Here is a 16653-nt window from a genome sequence, read left to right on the forward strand (position 1 = left end):
GGGGCTCCGCGGCCCGTGGCTCTGCCACCGCTCGCTCCCAACGGGCGGCTGCGGGACAGCGGGGACAGAGGGTCCGTACCCCCGCCTCGCCGACCCCCGGCCCTGCCCAGCCGGTAAAGGCAGAAGCAAAGGGAAAAAAATTAAATTGAATTGAATTAAATTATGTTAAATTGATTTAAATTAAATTCCACAAATGGTCCAGCGCTGGGCACAGCTCCTGTGTCTGAGCTGAGTGCTGTCCCCACATCCCCCTGCATCCCCATCCCCCCGCGGGTGCGCCCCGCTCCATGCCCGGCTGCCCTCTCCTCCCTCCGGCTGACCCAGCCCCGCTTCTTTATTTCCGTTTTTAAATATAAAAATATATTTAAAATGTATAAATTTTTTCCTCTCCCTCTTTCAGAAATAAAAATAAAGGCGCTTTTGGCGACGCGCTCGCTCAATTTTTAGGCTTGCATTTCTGTGGGGTTTCACCTATTTTTCTCACAGGCACCCCCTTCCTCCCCGCGGCCTCTTGCGGAGCGTGGCCGCGGAAAACCCGCGGGCGCGCAGCCGCGCTCTCCTCTCCGCGGGGGGGAAGGATCCGCGGAGTATTTCAGCCCAGCCAAGTGGAAAATAAGACTTTCAACCCGCTTTTGTGCGGGAGGGGAGGGCTGGCCCCCGCCCCCGCCGGCCAGCAAAACTCAGAGCAAAGCCAAACTGCGGAGTGAACTCGGGACCGGCCCGCGCAGGGGCTGCGCGCCCCGCGCATCCCCCGCGCACCCCCCCGCGCCGAGGAAAAAACAGCCAAAATCGCCAGGTTTTGGGGCTGTTTTCTTGGTTTGTTTGGTTTTTTACCTTAGATTTTTTTTTATTCCCAGGATCGGACCCGTGGGAAGAGCGGGCTTTTGTCCGGGGGGAAGGTCCTGCCTTTGGAAGGGGGGGGGGGGGGGGGGCGGACGCGGAGGGAAGCGGAGTTTGCGCGGGAGGCGGGGAGCGGCGGTGGGGCGCGGGGGAGGGCTTCGTCCCCCCCATCCCTCCTTCCCTCCCTCCCTCCCTCCCTCCCACCCGGCCGGCGGCTCCCGAGCCGCCGAGTTACAAACAGCCACTGCGGGTATTTTGTTATTTAAAAAGAAAATAAAGAAAAGGAAAAAAAAAAAGAAGAAAAAATAAGAAAAGAAAAAAAAAGAAAAGAAAAAAGTAAAAGAAAAAAGAAAAGGAGAAAAGAAAAAAGATAAAAGAAAAAAGATAAAAGAAAAAAGAAAAGATAAAAGAAAAAAGAAAAAAGAAGAGAAAAAAGGGAAAAAAGAAAAAAGGAGGATATTTTTGAAAAGAATTACAATTTTTTAATTTTTTCAATTCTTTTTTAAAGAAGGAAGAAAAAAAAAAAAACCGCAGCCGGAGCCCCTCTCCCCCAACTTCGCGGCGCGCCTGCGGGAGCGGCTCCAGTCCAGTTTTTCGGGCGCTCTCTGCCTCCCCCTGCCTCCTCTTCCTCCCCCTGCCTCCTCTTCCTCTTCTTCCTCCCCCTGCCTGCCTTTGCCTCCCCTTCCTCCCCCTGCCTCCTCTGCCTCCCCTTCCTCCATCCCTCCCCAGCCTTCCCTCCCTCCCTCCCCCCCTCCCTCCCCAGCCTGCCCTTCCTCCCCTTCCTCCCCTTCCTCCCCTGCCCCGGCCCGAGCAGGTGAGGCCGCCCCCTCCCCCGAGCCCCGCCAGGTACCGGCCGTATTTGTACCGGCTGCCGGGGGCTTTGCGGGTGCGTGGGCGCCCGCGGGTGGGCGGCGGGGCTGCGCTGCCCGGGGAGGGGGGGTGTGGGGGGGGAGGTTTCTTGCACACGCACCCCCCCCCGCACACACAGACAGAGCCACGCACAAACCCGCAGGCACAGCCCCCCCCCTCCCCATCCCCTCCCGGCTCACACCATGTTCCAGCCGTCCGCCAAGCGCTGCTTCACCATCGAGTCTCTGGTGGGCAAAGACACCCCGCTGGGCCCCGAGGACCCCCCGCACCCCCCGCGCCCCGCAGCCCTCGCCTACCCCGGCCCCGCCGCCACCGACGCCGCCGCCGCCGCCTTCGCCCCCGGCTTCCAGGGAGCCGCCGCCGGCCGGGCCCTCTACGGCAGCGCCGAGCTCGTCTTCCCCGAGGCCGTGGGGCACCCGGCGCTGCCCGTCGGGCCCCATCAGCTGGGGGGTTCGGCCCTCCCGCACCCCCATTCCTTCTTCGGGCCGCAACACCGCGACCCGCTCAACTTCTACCCCTGGGTGTTGCGGAATCGCTTCTTCGGGCACCGCTTCCAAGGTGAGCCGGGGGCAGCGCCGCGACGGTTCCCGCGGCGCTCCGCGGGGCGCGGAGGGGCGCGGAGGGGCGCGGAGGGGCGCGGAGGGGCGCGGAGGGGCGCGGAGCGGGGGCTGCCGCCTGCCCGGCCGGCCGCGTGTCCCCCCACCCCGCCCCGCACCGGGGCCCGTTAACGGGGGAGGCCGAGGGAGGCCCGGAGGCTAAACCTGTTGCTGCGGTGCCCGGTTTGCACCCGCGGTGCTCGGTGCCTTTGCACGCCCCGTGCCCGGTTCGCAGCGCCGGTGCTCGGTGCGCTTAAACGCCCCCGGTGCTCGGTGCATTTAGAGCCCGGTGCCCGGTTCGCACCGCCGGCGCTGAGCGCCTTTGCACCCCGGGTGCTCGGTGCCCGCTTTGCAGCCCCGGTGCTCGCTGCATTCGCACGGCCGGTGCCCGCTTTGCGGTGCCGGTGCCGGTGCCGGTGCCGGTGCCGGTGCCGGTGCCGGTGCCGGTGCCGTGCCGAGCCGCCGCGGCCGGGCCCGCTCGGGCATCGCGGGGGCTCCCGGGGCCGGGACCGGCGCTGCCGCCTCCGTGCGCGGCCCCGCGGCTGGCGGAGCCGGGAGCTGGGGCTTCTCCTTCTCGGGAGCGAAGGGAAGGGCTGCGGGGGAGCTCGTCTGCACAGCGAAATTTTGTTTGGTTTTATAGCTTTTCTCTTTTTTCCCTTTTCTTTCTTTCTTTTTTCTTTTTTTCTTTTTCTTTTTCTTTTTCTATTTCTTTTTCTTTCATCCTTCCCTTTTCCTTTTCTCTTTTTCTTTTTCTGACTCTGTCTTTATCTCTTTCCTCTATCTTTCTTCTCTCTCTCCTGTCTCTCCGTTTCTTATTTTCCTTTCCTTCCTCTGTCTGTGTTCCTTTCCTTTCCTTTCCTTTCCTTTCCTTTCCTTTCCTTTCCTTTCCTTTCCTTTCCTTTCCTTTCCTTTCCTTTCCTTTCCTTTCCTTTCCTTTCCTTTCCTTTCCTTTCCTTTCCTTTCCTTTCCTTTCCTTTCCTTTCCTTTCCTTTCCTTTCCTTTCCTTTCCTTTCCTCTCCTTTCCCTTCCTCTCCTTTCCCTTCCTCTCCTTTCCTCTCCTTTCCCTTCCTCTCCTCTCCTTTCCTCTCCTTTCCTCTCCTTTCCCTTCCTCTCCTCTCCTTTCCTCTCCTTTCCTCTCCTCCCATCCCCATCCCCATCCCCATCCCCGGGCCCCCGCCGCCATGCCCCGGGGGGTCCCGGGGGGTCCCGGGGGCCAGGCTGGGCCAGGCCGGCCCGGAGGACCCAGATTAGGGTTTATCTGCTCGGCACCAACCCCTTGCCTGGCTCCGGGCTCCGCTGGGGGCTCCGGCCCGGCCCCCACCTCCCGCCTGGCCCCACACCGGCCCCGCACGGGCTCGGGGGGCTCGGGGGGACACCCCGCTCCGGCCCCACTCCCCGCCTGCCCCTGCCCTGCCGCCAGCCCTCCTCGCCCTCCGGCTGGCTGGCCTTTCCCTGCTTGAGTTCCTTCGCTTTCGTTCGTTTCTTTCCACCTTTTCTTTCTTTTTTTCTTTCCTTCCATCCTTTTCTTTCTTTTTCTTTCTCTTTATTTGCTTTATTTTCTTTCTCTTTCTTTTCTCCTTTCATTTCTGTCTTTTCCACCTTTATTTCTTTTTCTTTCTTGCTTTCCCACTTTCCTTCTCTCTTTCTTTATTCTTTCCCTGTCTCTCTTTCTTTCCTCTCTCTTTCACTCTTTCTTTTCCTTCTTGTCTTTCTCTTATTTTTCTTTTTCCTTCTTTCTCTCTCCCTTTTCCCTTTCTTTTTTCCCTGTCACTTTCTCAGGCTCTCTCTCTCTCTTTCTCCTCTTCCTTTTCTTTCTCTCTGTTTTTTCTCTGCCTCCCCCCCTTCTCCCTCTGTTTCTTTCTCTCTTCTTTCCCTTCCCCTCCCGTTGTCCCCGTGTCCAGCCCCACGACGGGACTGAGGGCAGCCAGGGAGGGAGCACGGCCGCGGCACTGGGGTGCTGCACGCTTGGGGCGGGGAAGGTGCCCAGGGCCCCCCAGTATCCCCTTATCCATCCTCCCTGGTCTCCCCAACATCCCCCCGGTTGCTGGGGAAGCCGCAGGGCTGGGGGTGCCGGCACGGGGCCCTGACTCCGCTCTGTCCCCGCAGGGAGCGAGGTGTCCCAGGAGAGCCTGCTGCTCCACGGCCCCTTCGCCCGGAAACCCAAGCGCATCCGCACCGCCTTCTCGCCGTCGCAGCTCCTGCGGCTGGAGCGGGCCTTCGAGAAGAACCACTACGTGGTGGGCGCCGAGCGCAAGCAGCTGGCCAGCAGCCTCAGCCTCTCCGAGACCCAGGTACCCGTCAGTCCCACCGTCCGTCCGTCCGTCTGCCGGTGGGAGCAGCTCGGCGTGGGGCTGCCGAGACGGCGCCGACCCCGCGCAGCGTTTGGCAAAATCCCAGCCCCAGGAGTCCCGCGTGGAGGCCGTGGCCGAACCGTGCGGATCCGCGTGGGCTCGGGGTGGGTTTGTGGTTATTTATTTGCCGCGGCGTTCGGTGGTTACGGTGGTTCCCGGCAGGGCTCGAGGCCGGGAGCGCAGGTCTTGCGTCGTGCCACCCTCCGGAGTGGATTCCTGGTGTTATTTCTTGCTTGCTTGGGGTGTTTTTGCCTTGAGAGCAATATATGATTTTAAAAATCCAGTTCAAAAAGGAGCAGCGGCATGATGCCCTTCCCCGAGAGCTGCGCAAACGCCCTTCGGTTGTGCTGCTTTGGTGCCGTGCACAGACCCCGCGGTGCCCGAAAGCCAGGCGGGTGCAGAGATGGGTGCCTGCCGAAGGGCGCTTATTTCAGCTGCAACCTTCTGAATGATTTAGAAAAGGCATTTCACAGGTGTTTAGAAATGACGAGACCCAGGAGGACCGTGGGGATGAAAGGGAACAGACAAGCGTACGGTGCTGGGGCAAAACAGGGGCGTCAGGGCTGAGCATCTCCGCACGTGTCCAAGCCCGGTGTCTGGGTGAGCAGCTATTCCCAAGTGCTCTGGGTGAAGATATGCTATTTCCCGTCATATTCAGTAACTGAGTTGATGGAGAAAGTTTTCTCCAAATTCTGGTGAAGTAGTTTGGCCTATATTCTGAATTAATTTAATTTTTATCCTTTAATTCAATTGGAAAATAAAGCTGGAGCCGTGGGTGTTCCCGGTACCAGCCTGGCTCATCCTTGCCCAGGCTCTGCCAAGCAAAACCCCTGCGAGAGGGAAGTTACTGGGAGGAAAATGGCCCTGTCACGGGGACAGCGGGCAACGGCAGGGGCGAGATCGGGGAGGATGGACCGAGCCCCCAGAATCCAGAGGCCAGTTGTATCCTGATGCTATCCCCCCCCCTCCCAGCCCCGTGGCTCGCAGGGCTCGGCAGTAACTGGCACCCCAGCTCGGGTCCTTTCCTTGCTGCTTCTGTCACCTCTCCCGGCTGAAAATGATGTTAAAAGGAAAAAAGAAAAACCCCAGAGGTCAAAGAACAAACAGCAACTTGCCCGGGCGGAAAGGGCAGCTGCGGGATGCCCGAGGGGGAGCTCAGCGAGTCCCTCGGCTTTTGCATCATTGCCCTGAGCCTAAATGCAATAATGCAGTTTACTGAGGAGAAGCAGAGGCATCCGTCCCTAAATCCGCCTGGAGATTTAGAAATGCAAAGAGGCAATATAGATTTTTTTTTTTTTTAATGCGCCGCAGCATATTTTGTAGTATGGTGTTTCCATGTTTTCGGAAAGCTGCCGCAGCCGCTCGGCGCAGGGTAATTCGTCACCTGTGGGCAGGGAGCGAGCGCGGGTCATGGCGGGAGGCGCTGGGGGGCCGGGGCCGGCTCCCGTCCTTCCCGCAGCCCCACGGCTCCGGCCGGGGAAAGAGCATCGGGCTCAGGACCGCCGGCGGCAGCGGTTGGCAGGGGGGCCTGCGGGGCAGCAGGGAAGGCTTTTTCCCTTTTGGCTTTGTGGCTTTAGAAAAATAATCTTTTTTTTTTTTTTTTTAAATATCTTTTAATTAGCTGGAGGGAAATAACCCCAACGTGGAGAGGGGTGTGATACGGGATGGGCATCAAAGTACTGAGTCTGGCGGGGTGGGGGAGCCAGCCAGGCTGGTGGCTGTGCCAAAAGCAGGCAGCGGTGGTGGTGGTGGTATTATTATCATCATTATCATTATTATTATTATTATTATATATCCAGTGATGAAGCCTACACGCACAAAAACCTCCCGTGGAAAGCCACCCCCCCATCCTGCGTGACACGGACCCCCGGTGTGATGCCGGGTGACACAGGCGTGTTTTTACCCGGTGCAGATGCCCAGCCCCACATCCAAACCCACGGGTGGGTGAGTGGGTGTTGTTATTTTCCAGTGGGTGTAGCCGCTCCGAGAAGGGGCTGCCGAGAAGGGGCTGCCGGTTACGGCTCTGCCTGGCCCTATTTCCCAGCCGCTTTCCCCCCTGGAAAAGGGAGCTTTGCCCTTTGGGCTGTGCCCGTTCCCCGTCCCCCAGGCGGGGAGCAACACCTGGAGCAGCCCAAGGGGAAGGTGAAAAGGGTACCGGTATCTGCCCAGCGCCAGGAAATGCCTTGGGATAGAGGGTGGGGAAGGGTGGAGGTGTTTAACCCCTTCGCATCCTTTCTGCTACCAAGGAGCTGCGTTAGCCTGGGATGAGACAGGCCCATGCAACAACAACAACAACAACAACAACAAAAGGGACTGGGAGAAAATCCAGCAGCAGCAGCAGAGGGTCCCAGAGCGAATGCAAGAGGTCAATAAGTGGGGTGAGGCTGGAGGGCTCGGTGGGGGGATGCGGGGCAGCCCGTGCAAGAGAAGCCGTCCGTGGGGTTTGTGCCTGCCGGGATGACGCGGCGCGGGGGGGACCGGGGGCATAACGAGCCTGGCGGCCGGCGTGCCACGGGTGCCAGGCAGCGTGGGCGCACCGGGGCTGGCGTGCCGGGCGGGGGACGCCTGTGCTGGGGAGGAGGTGCGGGTACCACGCTGCTCGCCCTGGTCCCGCCAGGCTGGGCAACCCAGGCGCTCACACCGCTGTGCCCGTCGCTGGTGGCGTCAGGTCGCTTCACTGCCCACGGGAGTGCCTTGGGCTGGGAAATAACTTCCCTGAGTTAATTTTGCACAATGTAGCCCAGATCTCCCAGCAGAGCCTCTCCATCCCTGGTGGCACGTGGTGCTAACCCCCGCCTCGGGGTCTCAAATCTGCCTCCCCAAAGCAAAGGCCTCCCCCGGCTCCTGCCAGCCCGAGGTTTGGGGTGATGATGGAGATGCCGCATATCCCGGCAGCCCCTCCCGGCATCGTGCGTGCAGGGATGGAGGCACAGCAGCCCTGGCCAGTGGGTCAGGGCCGGCCCGGCGTCGCAGACCCTCTGGTGGGAGCGGTAATAATTAACCGAGCAAATGCCTGGGAGTCACAGGAGGAGAAAGATGTGCCAGATACAGCCGCGCTGCAAAGCCGGGTGTGCCCCGGGTACCCTGTGCTCTGCCAGGCGTGACCTCCCGGCACCGGCGGTGGTCCCCTGCTGAGGGCCATCCCCAGAAACGAGCTTTTAAAAGTTTTGGGGTGTTTTTAGAAGAAAAGTCCTGCCTGGGACCGCAGGCGTAGGCGAAGGTGCGGCGCTGATGCCGGGGGAGCTCCGCTGCCCTTCGAGGTGGCAGCACGTTTGGGTCACTGCGCAGACCCATCCCCGTGCCGTCAGCCTTCAGCAGGGTCTGGGTCACAGGGCCGTTGTCTGGGGGACCCGCACACGAAGCCACTAGATTTTAATTGTCCCCAGCTTGGTGGTGGCAACAGCACCTTTCGGGCAGTGCTGCTTCAGCATCCCCGAAGCAGAGCGTGGCTTCCCGCTGGACGCGACGGCCCGCAGGGTGTTGCATGGGTGGGAGCACATCGCGTGTGCCGGCAAAGCAGCGGCGGGAGCTGTGTATGGAGGCAGGACCGGGGTGCGGGAGCCATCGAGGGACTGTCCCCATCCCGCAGCAGGAGCGCTGGGACAGCGGTGACCCGCGCCCCGGGGAGCCGCCGGGCAGGGACCCCATGGGCGTCACACCGGTCGGATGCGCAAACACCCGGCATGACAACGGTTAATGCGGCGAGGGTTTGGGAAGGGATAAAACCCCCTGAGCTTGGGGGTTTAAACCAATTACGCTTGGAGTCAGGATGAGGCATTGTAGGGGGCAGCTTATCCCCCAGTTGCCCACTGTGAGGTTCTCACACTTCTCTTATTGTGGCTTGTGGCCTGTTGGAGTGAGGGATGCGGTATCGGAGGGGTCGGGGAGCCCATCCAGCCTGGAAACACCCCCATTCCCGCAGCCGAGAGAGTCGGGAGTCGCAGGGAGGCCTCACCCCACAGGAGATGGCCGTACCCGGCTGGGTTTCTCTGAGCTGAACCAAGCTGGGGAGGAAAGGCTTTACACGCAGGAGCCGCTTCACACCCGCCCCTGATACCCACAGAGCCTCACTCAAGCATCTTAATTGCTCTATGCCTTAGTTTCCCCTTCTATAATTTAGGGATAAGGCAACTTCCCTGCTCCCAGAGGGCTGAGTGTTTTAATTAAAGTTTGCAAAGTGCTTTGCAGTCGTTGAATGAAAGGCGCCAGCTCAGTATTGTTCCAGAAATGCCCCAAAGCTAGGAAAGCAAATGGTTTGAGTCCAGGGCCAGGGAGGAGGGGTGGGTTATAATATATACCGGTGCCATAAAGCAGCTGTTTCAATAGACTAGGCATGCCTTGAGTCAAGGGCTGGGACTGCGGTGGCTGCGCGGCACCCTGCCAGGGTTTTGCTCACCTGGGGAACGCAGCAAGGTGTGAAGGCTGGCCTTCGCCGTGCTGCGAAAGGCTGCAGAGCAGAAAGCAAGCGTCGCCTGCGATTTGTGCTGAAGGAAAAGGGGCAAATGGGATGACGGTCCCAGGGAGCGAGGTGCAGCTGCGGCTGCTGGAGGGGCTGCGGGCACCGCGCCACCTGCAAGCGGGTACGTGCTTCGGCCTGGCCCGTGCTGGGATGGCGGCGGCGGCCGAGCAGCGGCACCTAGTGTCCTGTGGGCCTGGGAAGCCGGGCAGCACCCCGCACTGCTGCCTGCAGCACCCCGCATCCCTGCCTGCAGCACCCCGCACTGCTGCCTGCAGCACCCCGCATCCCTGCCTGCAGCACCCCGCACTGCTGCCTGCAGCACCCCGCACTGCTGCCTGCAGCACCCCGCATCCCTGCCTGCAGCACCCTGCACCCCTGCCTGCAGCACCCCACATCGCTGCCTGCAGCACCCCGCACTGCTGCCTGCAGCACCCCACATCCTTGCCTACAGCACCCCGCATCCCTGCCTGCAGCACCCCGCATCCCTGCCTGCAGCACCCCGCATCCCTGGCTGCAGCACCCCCTATCCCTGGCTGCAGCACCCCGCACTGCTGCCTGCAGCACCCCGCATCGCTGCCTGCAGCACCCCACATCCCTGCCTGCAGCACCCCGCACCCCTGCCTGCAGCACCCCGCACTGCTGCCTGCAGCACCCCACATCCCTGCCTGCAGCACCCCGCACCCCCGCCTGCAGCACCCCACATACCCAGCTGCAGCACCCCACATCCCTGGCTGCAGCACCCCGCATCCCTGCCTGCAGCACCCCTCATCCCTGCCTGCAGCCCCCCACATCCCTGGCTGCAGCAACCCGCACCCCCGCCTGCAGCACCCCACATCCCTGCCTGCAGCACCCCGCATCCCTGGCTGCAGCACCCCACATATCCAGCTGCAGCACCCCACATCCCTGCCTGCAGCACCCCGCATCCCTGCCTGCAGCAACCCGCACCCCCGCCTGCAGCACCCCACATCCCTGGCTGCAGCACCCCACATCCCTGGCTGCAGCAACCCGCACCCCCGCCTGCAGCACCCCACATCCCTGCCTGCAGCACCCCACATCCCTGGCTGCAGCAACCCGCATCCCTCCCTGCAGCACCCCACATCCCTGCCTGCAGCACCCCCCATCCCTGCCTGCAGCACCCCACATCCCTGCCTGCAGCACCCCGCACTGCTGCCTGCAGCACCCCACATCCTTGCCTGCAGCACCCCGCATCCCTGCCTGCAGCACCCCGCACTGCTGCCTGCAGCACCCCGCATCCCTGCCTGCAGCACCCCGCACCCCTGCCTGTAGCACCCCGCACTGCTGCCTGCAGCACCCCACATCCCTGCCTGCAGCACCCCACATACCCAGCTGCAGCACCCCACATCCCTGGCTGCAGCAACCCGCACCCCCGCCTGCAGCACCCCACATCCCTGCCTGCAGCACCCCGCATCCCCGGCTGCAGCACCCCACATCCTTGTCTGCAGCACCCCGCATCCCTCCCTGCAGCACCCCGCATCCCTGCCTGCAGCACCCCCCATCCCCGCCTGCAGCACCCCGCATCCCCCGCTGCACGGCATCCTGCATCACCAGCCCCACGGGTGCCTGCAGCATCCAACACCACCAACCATGTGGGTGCTTTAGTGTCCCAAACCGACCGCCGTGTCGGTGCGGCCGCGCTCCCGGCGCCGGCGTTGCGGGTGCGCGGGGTCGGAGCAGGATGCTCGCGGCCGAGGGCAGGCGCCGAGGGCGTTACCGCCAAGGATGGAGACCCCGCTGCCTCTCGGGGCTCCTGGGACAGTGTTTGACCACCATCGTGGTGGAAGTGGTTTCCTGAAACCTAAATGGGGTAAATTAATGATCTATCACTGTGATTATAACCTAGCTATAATTAGCTGCCTGGTTCCGTACAGTCCAGCCCCAGCCTAATGACGCCACCCTGGCCCCGGGGCACAGGTCCTCGCTGGAGGCGTGGGGATGGCTCTGTGTCGTCCCGCGTGGCCGCTGGGGCGGTGGCCGTCCCGCCCGTGGCACCCTGACACCAGCGACCAAACGGAACGGGGCGGCTTTAGCTGCTCCCGCCGTGCTGTGCCGGTGGGGGCGCAGCCCCGACGCCGGGGTGACGGGCACTGGGTCGTGGTGCTGTCAGGAGGGTCCCGTGTGCCTGCTGACCCCGCGTCCGAGGTGTGATCGAGCGCCGTTCACCTGCCTCGGGTTTCTCCAAGGCTGGGATACGCAGCAAAGCGGAGCTGGGAGGTGGCAGCACCCCGCAACCCACCGCCTTTGTCCCCCCCATCCCACCTTGCCACGGGCAGAGGGGAAACCGAGGCAGGGCAGGGCGGCCGTGGGAGCGCTCCTGCGGGGACAGGGACTTCTTTTATTTTGCTGGTCTCCGAGGAAAGCCATGTTTGCTGCCCGGTTGCAGCACCATCCCTCGCCGGGGCCAGCCGTGCCGGGACCCCCGCGAGCGGCCGTCTTTCCCTCTCCCCCAGGTGAAAGTGTGGTTCCAGAACAGGCGGACGAAATACAAACGGCAGAAGCTGGAGGAGGAAGGACCCGACTCGGATCAGAAGAAGAAAGGTTCCCACCACATCAACCGATGGCGCCTCGCCACCAAGCAGTCGAGCGGAGAAGACATCGACGTCACCTCCAACGACTAAGGCAGGGACAGGCTCCTGGTGCAGCCACCATGGAGAGGAACCCGGGGGAGGAAGGGGGGACACAGGCGGCATCACCAAACGAACTCTAGGGACGCCGCCGAAGCCGCCGCCGCCCGCTGCCTTTCCTGCGGGGCGCCCGGCCTGACCGGGGGCCCGCACCCCGTCCCCCCCCGCCGCCCGGGGCGTCCCTCGGAGGTGCTTTTCGGGAAGCTCCCGCCGCCGAGCCGAGGAGGAAGAGGAGGCTGCCAGGGCGCCCGCGGCCCCGGGACGCGACCGCGCATCCTCCTCCGCGCTGGAAGCCGTCCGTCAGCCATGAGATCAAATAAAAACGTCCTACCTAGAAGCTCAATGTACCCAATCCCTTTTTCTTTTTCCTTTTTATTTTTCACTTTTTTTTTTTCCTCCCTCCTTTTCTCCTTTTTTTTTTTTTTTTTACAGTTTTATTTTAAATTATTCTTTTATTTTTGTGCCTGTGTGCGTGCGTTCCCTGTCGTAGGTAGTCAGCAGCTGTAGTGTGTGTTACTGCGTGGTAATAAAAGGCAAAATGCGCTGGAAACCTGTCTGGTTGCCTCGGCGGGGGGGGGCACAAGGGGACTGTCCCCCCCTCCCATCGCCGGTCGAACGGCCACGGGGGTGCCGGTGGCCGCCTTGCATGGGGGGGCACTGGGTGTCACCAGGGTGGGACGGGTCCCACGGGAGTGCCGGAGCCAGGGGAGCTCGGTGATCCCTTCGTGGTGGGCGTTGGGGGGGATGCGGATGGCTGGGAGGAAGGGGGGGGGTGTCTTCCTCGGGGGGGTCCCCGGTGGAGCGGGGCCACCGCCGGGGTGGCCGCAGGTATGAGAGGTATGCGGCGGCTTCGGGGCCGGCAGCTCGTCACACCTGCGCCGGGGATTGAATGTCGGGGAGAGGCTCCAAACAGCTCTGCTTCCCTCCTTCCCTGGGAATATCCCCCCGCGGGGACACCCCCAAGACGTGGGGTGCCGGGGGCTGGTGCAAGGACCACCCCACCCCGGTCGCTCCTGGGACCCCCCGCAATGAGGGACGGGGGTGGGGGGTATCGGGGAATGAAGGTTGGGTGTCCATCCCATGTCTCGCTGGAGTTTGGGGAAAACTGCACTTATAATAACTTTATATATAAAATATAAACACTGAAATATAATAATTAAATATAAGGGATGCCATATAAATACATATATGCACATTTATATACATATATACCCGCACACAATATATCCATATATAAGTGGATACAGTGTGTGTATATATTGTATTTTGTAGTGTATATTATATATAATTATAGAATTACATATTTTATATGTTTACATATTATATATTTTGTTATAGATAATAGATTATAATTATATATAATATTCTACATTACATATATATACACCCCTCCAAATATAATAATTTCCTGCTGTTGGGAAAGCCCCCTCCCCAAATCCCCTCGTGCTGAAGGAAAAGCCCCGTCCCTGGCAGCTTCTCCCCCGTAAAACCGGCCCACGAGACACTCGTCTTCTTAGACGAGACCTTCAGATCCCGCCACCTGCATCGTCCTTCACCTGAAACGGCCGAACGGAGGTCGGACCATGCCGCCAAGTCTTTAAACTCCTTTATTCCAGCCAGGATCCGAGCGTCACACAAAGTGTCGCGGTCGATAACACTATCGAGAAGGTTAAAAAGAGGCGGCGCGCGCGGCAGGGTGCCCGAGGGCGGCGGGGGGACGTACGCCCGCGGAGGTCCCGCGGAGGGACCGCTGGAAGACGTGCCGGTGCTGGCGGGCGGCCCCCCACCCCACCTCCCTGCCCGCCACCTCCCCTGGGACTTGCCATTCACGCGGTTATAAGGTGCATTCAGATCGGGTGCCGGAGGGCGATGGCGCGAGAAGGGGCAGCTGAGGATGCTGGGGGCAAAATAAATCATTTTAAAAAGGGAAAAAAAAAAGGTGGAAGTGGATGTTTCCTAAAGTGGCCTGGGAAGATGCCCAGGGCTGGGGGTATCTACCACCACCGGGACCACTTCAAGCCTCCACCGGCTGCACACCCGACACCGGGAACACTCTCGGAGCCAGGCCAGCTTCTCGGCCGAGCTCGTTCGTACCCTAAAAAGCTTTGCTCCAAGGCTGTCGGGGTCTCGCCGCACCACGCCGGCAGCCCCCGCGTGGCTGAAGGGCGCCCCAGGCTCCGGATCTCCATCACAGCCCTTGAAGCGGAGCCGACCGAAGCGGAGGGGACACCTACATCTCTCAGCTACGTGGCGTCGGTGTGACCCCGCAGCTCTACCAGCGCGGCTTGTCCCCGGGGTGGCAGGGCCCAGCATGGCTCACCCCGCAGCCCGGCCACGGGCGGCGCTGGCCCGGGCGGCAAACGGGGCCAGCCGGTGCCTGCCAGGGCCGCCCGCCCTGCCGGGACCGGGGCACCCGCCCGTGCTCCGGGCTGCGGAGCAGAAAAATGAGCAACGAGCAGAAGAGGAAGGAGCCGAGCTGTGCCCGAGCTTAAGGGTGGGTTCAGGACACGGGTGACACAAGGCCGGGGTTGTCCCCCCGGGCTGGCTCAGGGAGCAGCCAACAGACACATCTTCCAGGTGGGGGGGGACTCAAAACTACTCGCTGGCACCTTTTGATGCAACCTGGTCCTCATTATTTCTTAATTACCATATCCAAGAAATCAATTAATTGCGACATTTCTAATTAAATACTACAGGAGATGATCATCTCATTACTACTATCTGCTGAGGTGAACAACTTGATGCGTGTGGTGGGTTTTTCGCTCCCCGTTTCTTCCACTTCCCCAATTACAGAAAATAAAAAATGCAAACGGTTGGGTTGTTCTCGCAAACCGAAGGCTCCTTTTTCGTACATGAGGGAAGTCGAGGAGATTAATTAGCTATTAAGTGAATGTGCATAATGTTATCATTAGCTGTTGTGTGTAGTCTTTTCTGGCACAATTTGCTGTCCTAATAAACAGCACTAATGTGCTGCCGCTTCCCCAGCGCCATGCTTTCCGTTTTCAACGCCGTAGGAAGAGTTGAGCGTGGTATTTTGGCGCTCGCCGGCCGCCCCGCCGCGGACGGCAGCGACCGCGCCGAGCCGCTGCTGGAGCCGCTGCATGAGGAAGCCCAACCTCGAGCTGCCTGCGAGCGAAACGGTCTTTTAACATCCGTAAAGGTCAGGTTGGCGTCTGCTGAGCCTTTCTGCTGCTTTTAAATGAAAATGCATCTCGACACCACCCCCCCCGTGTTGGGATGGTAGTGGGTCAGGAGGTGAACTGCATCAGCTGGCTTCAGCGTCCCAGCGTGGGGACGCTGCGGTCTTGTGTTCCTCAAGAGGTTGGGACCACCAAAACGTGCTCCTCGTCCTGCTCGCCAGCAAGCCAGGGGACAGCGGGGGGCAGAGCAGCGGAGACGGGTCTGCACCATCCTGACCGCCTGGAGGAAGGGGACTCACTCCCACGGGTTTGGGAGATGTGGGGTCAAGTCCTCGGGTCGCCAGCCTCTTGGGCACCGCTGCTGCGGGCGCTACCTCGCAAGGCAAGACCTGCAGGTGCTTTCGGAGGAGGTTAGAAAAGGGACCGGAACGCCGTGAGGTGGTGGCTCTCCCCTCCCCGCTCCAAGCAGGAGCATCTTCCCAGTGCTTTGGGCGGCGGGGGCACAACATTTTGAGTTGCATTTGAACAAAATTTGAGAGCGAAGGTTGTTGCCAACCTGCCAGAGGCTGAGATGGGCTCTTAGAGATAAACACCAGCGAACGCCTGACTCAGGACCCCGGGATGTATTTACTTCCCAGCACAAGCTCTGCCGAGTTGACTGAGACCCATTTTCATGACACATAAAGCGAAACAAGTTTGACGGGGTTTGTACAGGAAGATGATAAATCCAGACTCATTTAGACCGTTTGATTGTCACTTGTTCGACTGCGCAGCTGCTTTTGAGCTGAGCCATAATCTCGCAGCGCGGCTCCTCTGACACCCCTCAAGCTGGTCCTCACCTGCTCGAGCAGGATCAGGCCCTCATGATTCCCATAAGGCTTAATAAGCCCCAAGTCTATTCTCCTCCAAACCAACGCCGTTCCTATTGAGCACCACTGGATTAACATGATGAGCATCCCTTGCTAATTAATGACCTGCACAGCCAAAACTCTGCAGGTGATGTGCGCGCAAGGAAAGCAGCCGTACATGCTTCCCATCATGGAGAAAATTGGGAATTGGCTCTTTCCCAAGGCAAAACCTGCTCAATCCGTGCTTTTTCTTGGGTCTCTGTCCTGAAAAAAGTAGAGCAAGCAAAGCCCTGACTCCTTTCCTGTGCTGCAAATTCCTCGCTCCATCTGCGGGCCCGGCAGGTAGCCGGAGCTCACAGCCACCGAAATCTTCCATCAGTGATCACGATGCAAAACCAAATCACCCTCTCCCTCCTTGCTCCACCTCTCTGAAACCTCGTAGCAAAGGGCAGCCTCCATCACTTCTTCCTCCCCCCCCAAAAAAAAAAGAGAAAGCCTGGGATGAACAAGCTTTGCAGCAGAATGGTTCAGGCAGCAACAAAACCCACCGGGGACAGGGAAATGATCCACCCAGACAGACGCCGGAGCCAGGAGGCTTCTCCCTGTCAACACAAGAGGCTGTTTCTGTCTCAGCCTCGCATTTCCATTCAGGAGGGGGAAGAAGGCAACTTGTGCCTCCGTGCAGCACGATGCGGCTTGGCTCCTAACTTGTGCGGGCTCCGCGGGGCCACGGGCTGAAGTTTTAGGCTCAGAGTAGCTTTTTCCCGCTGCACGTACACGCCGATGTGCGTGCAAGGGGGCACTTGTACCCCCAGCATCCGACAACGGTCCTCACCTCCTCCCACACCCTGCAGCAATGGAAAGGGCCCGTTTTCAGGCACACAGCTCATCCCAGCTGGCTCTCCGA

General features: G+C 60.5%; 1 protein-coding gene across 1 annotated transcript; it reads left to right on the top strand.

Moving 5' to 3' along the window:
- The first annotated feature begins 1804 nt into the window (after positions 1 to 1804).
- Positions 1805 to 12302, top strand: EMX1 (empty spiracles homeobox 1). Its single transcript, XM_064448803.1, has 3 exons — positions 1805 to 2268; positions 4413 to 4597; positions 11585 to 12302. Exons 1-3 carry the CDS (start codon positions 1893 to 1895, stop codon positions 11750 to 11752), a joined length of 729 nt encoding a protein of 242 aa, XP_064304873.1. The 5' UTR covers positions 1805 to 1892; the 3' UTR covers positions 11753 to 12302.
- Positions 12303 to 16653: the final 4351 nt, after the last annotated feature.

Source organism: Phalacrocorax carbo, chromosome 4 (assembly GCF_963921805.1).
Source record: "Phalacrocorax carbo chromosome 4, bPhaCar2.1, whole genome shotgun sequence".
NCBI lineage: Eukaryota > Metazoa > Chordata > Aves > Suliformes > Phalacrocoracidae > Phalacrocorax > Phalacrocorax carbo.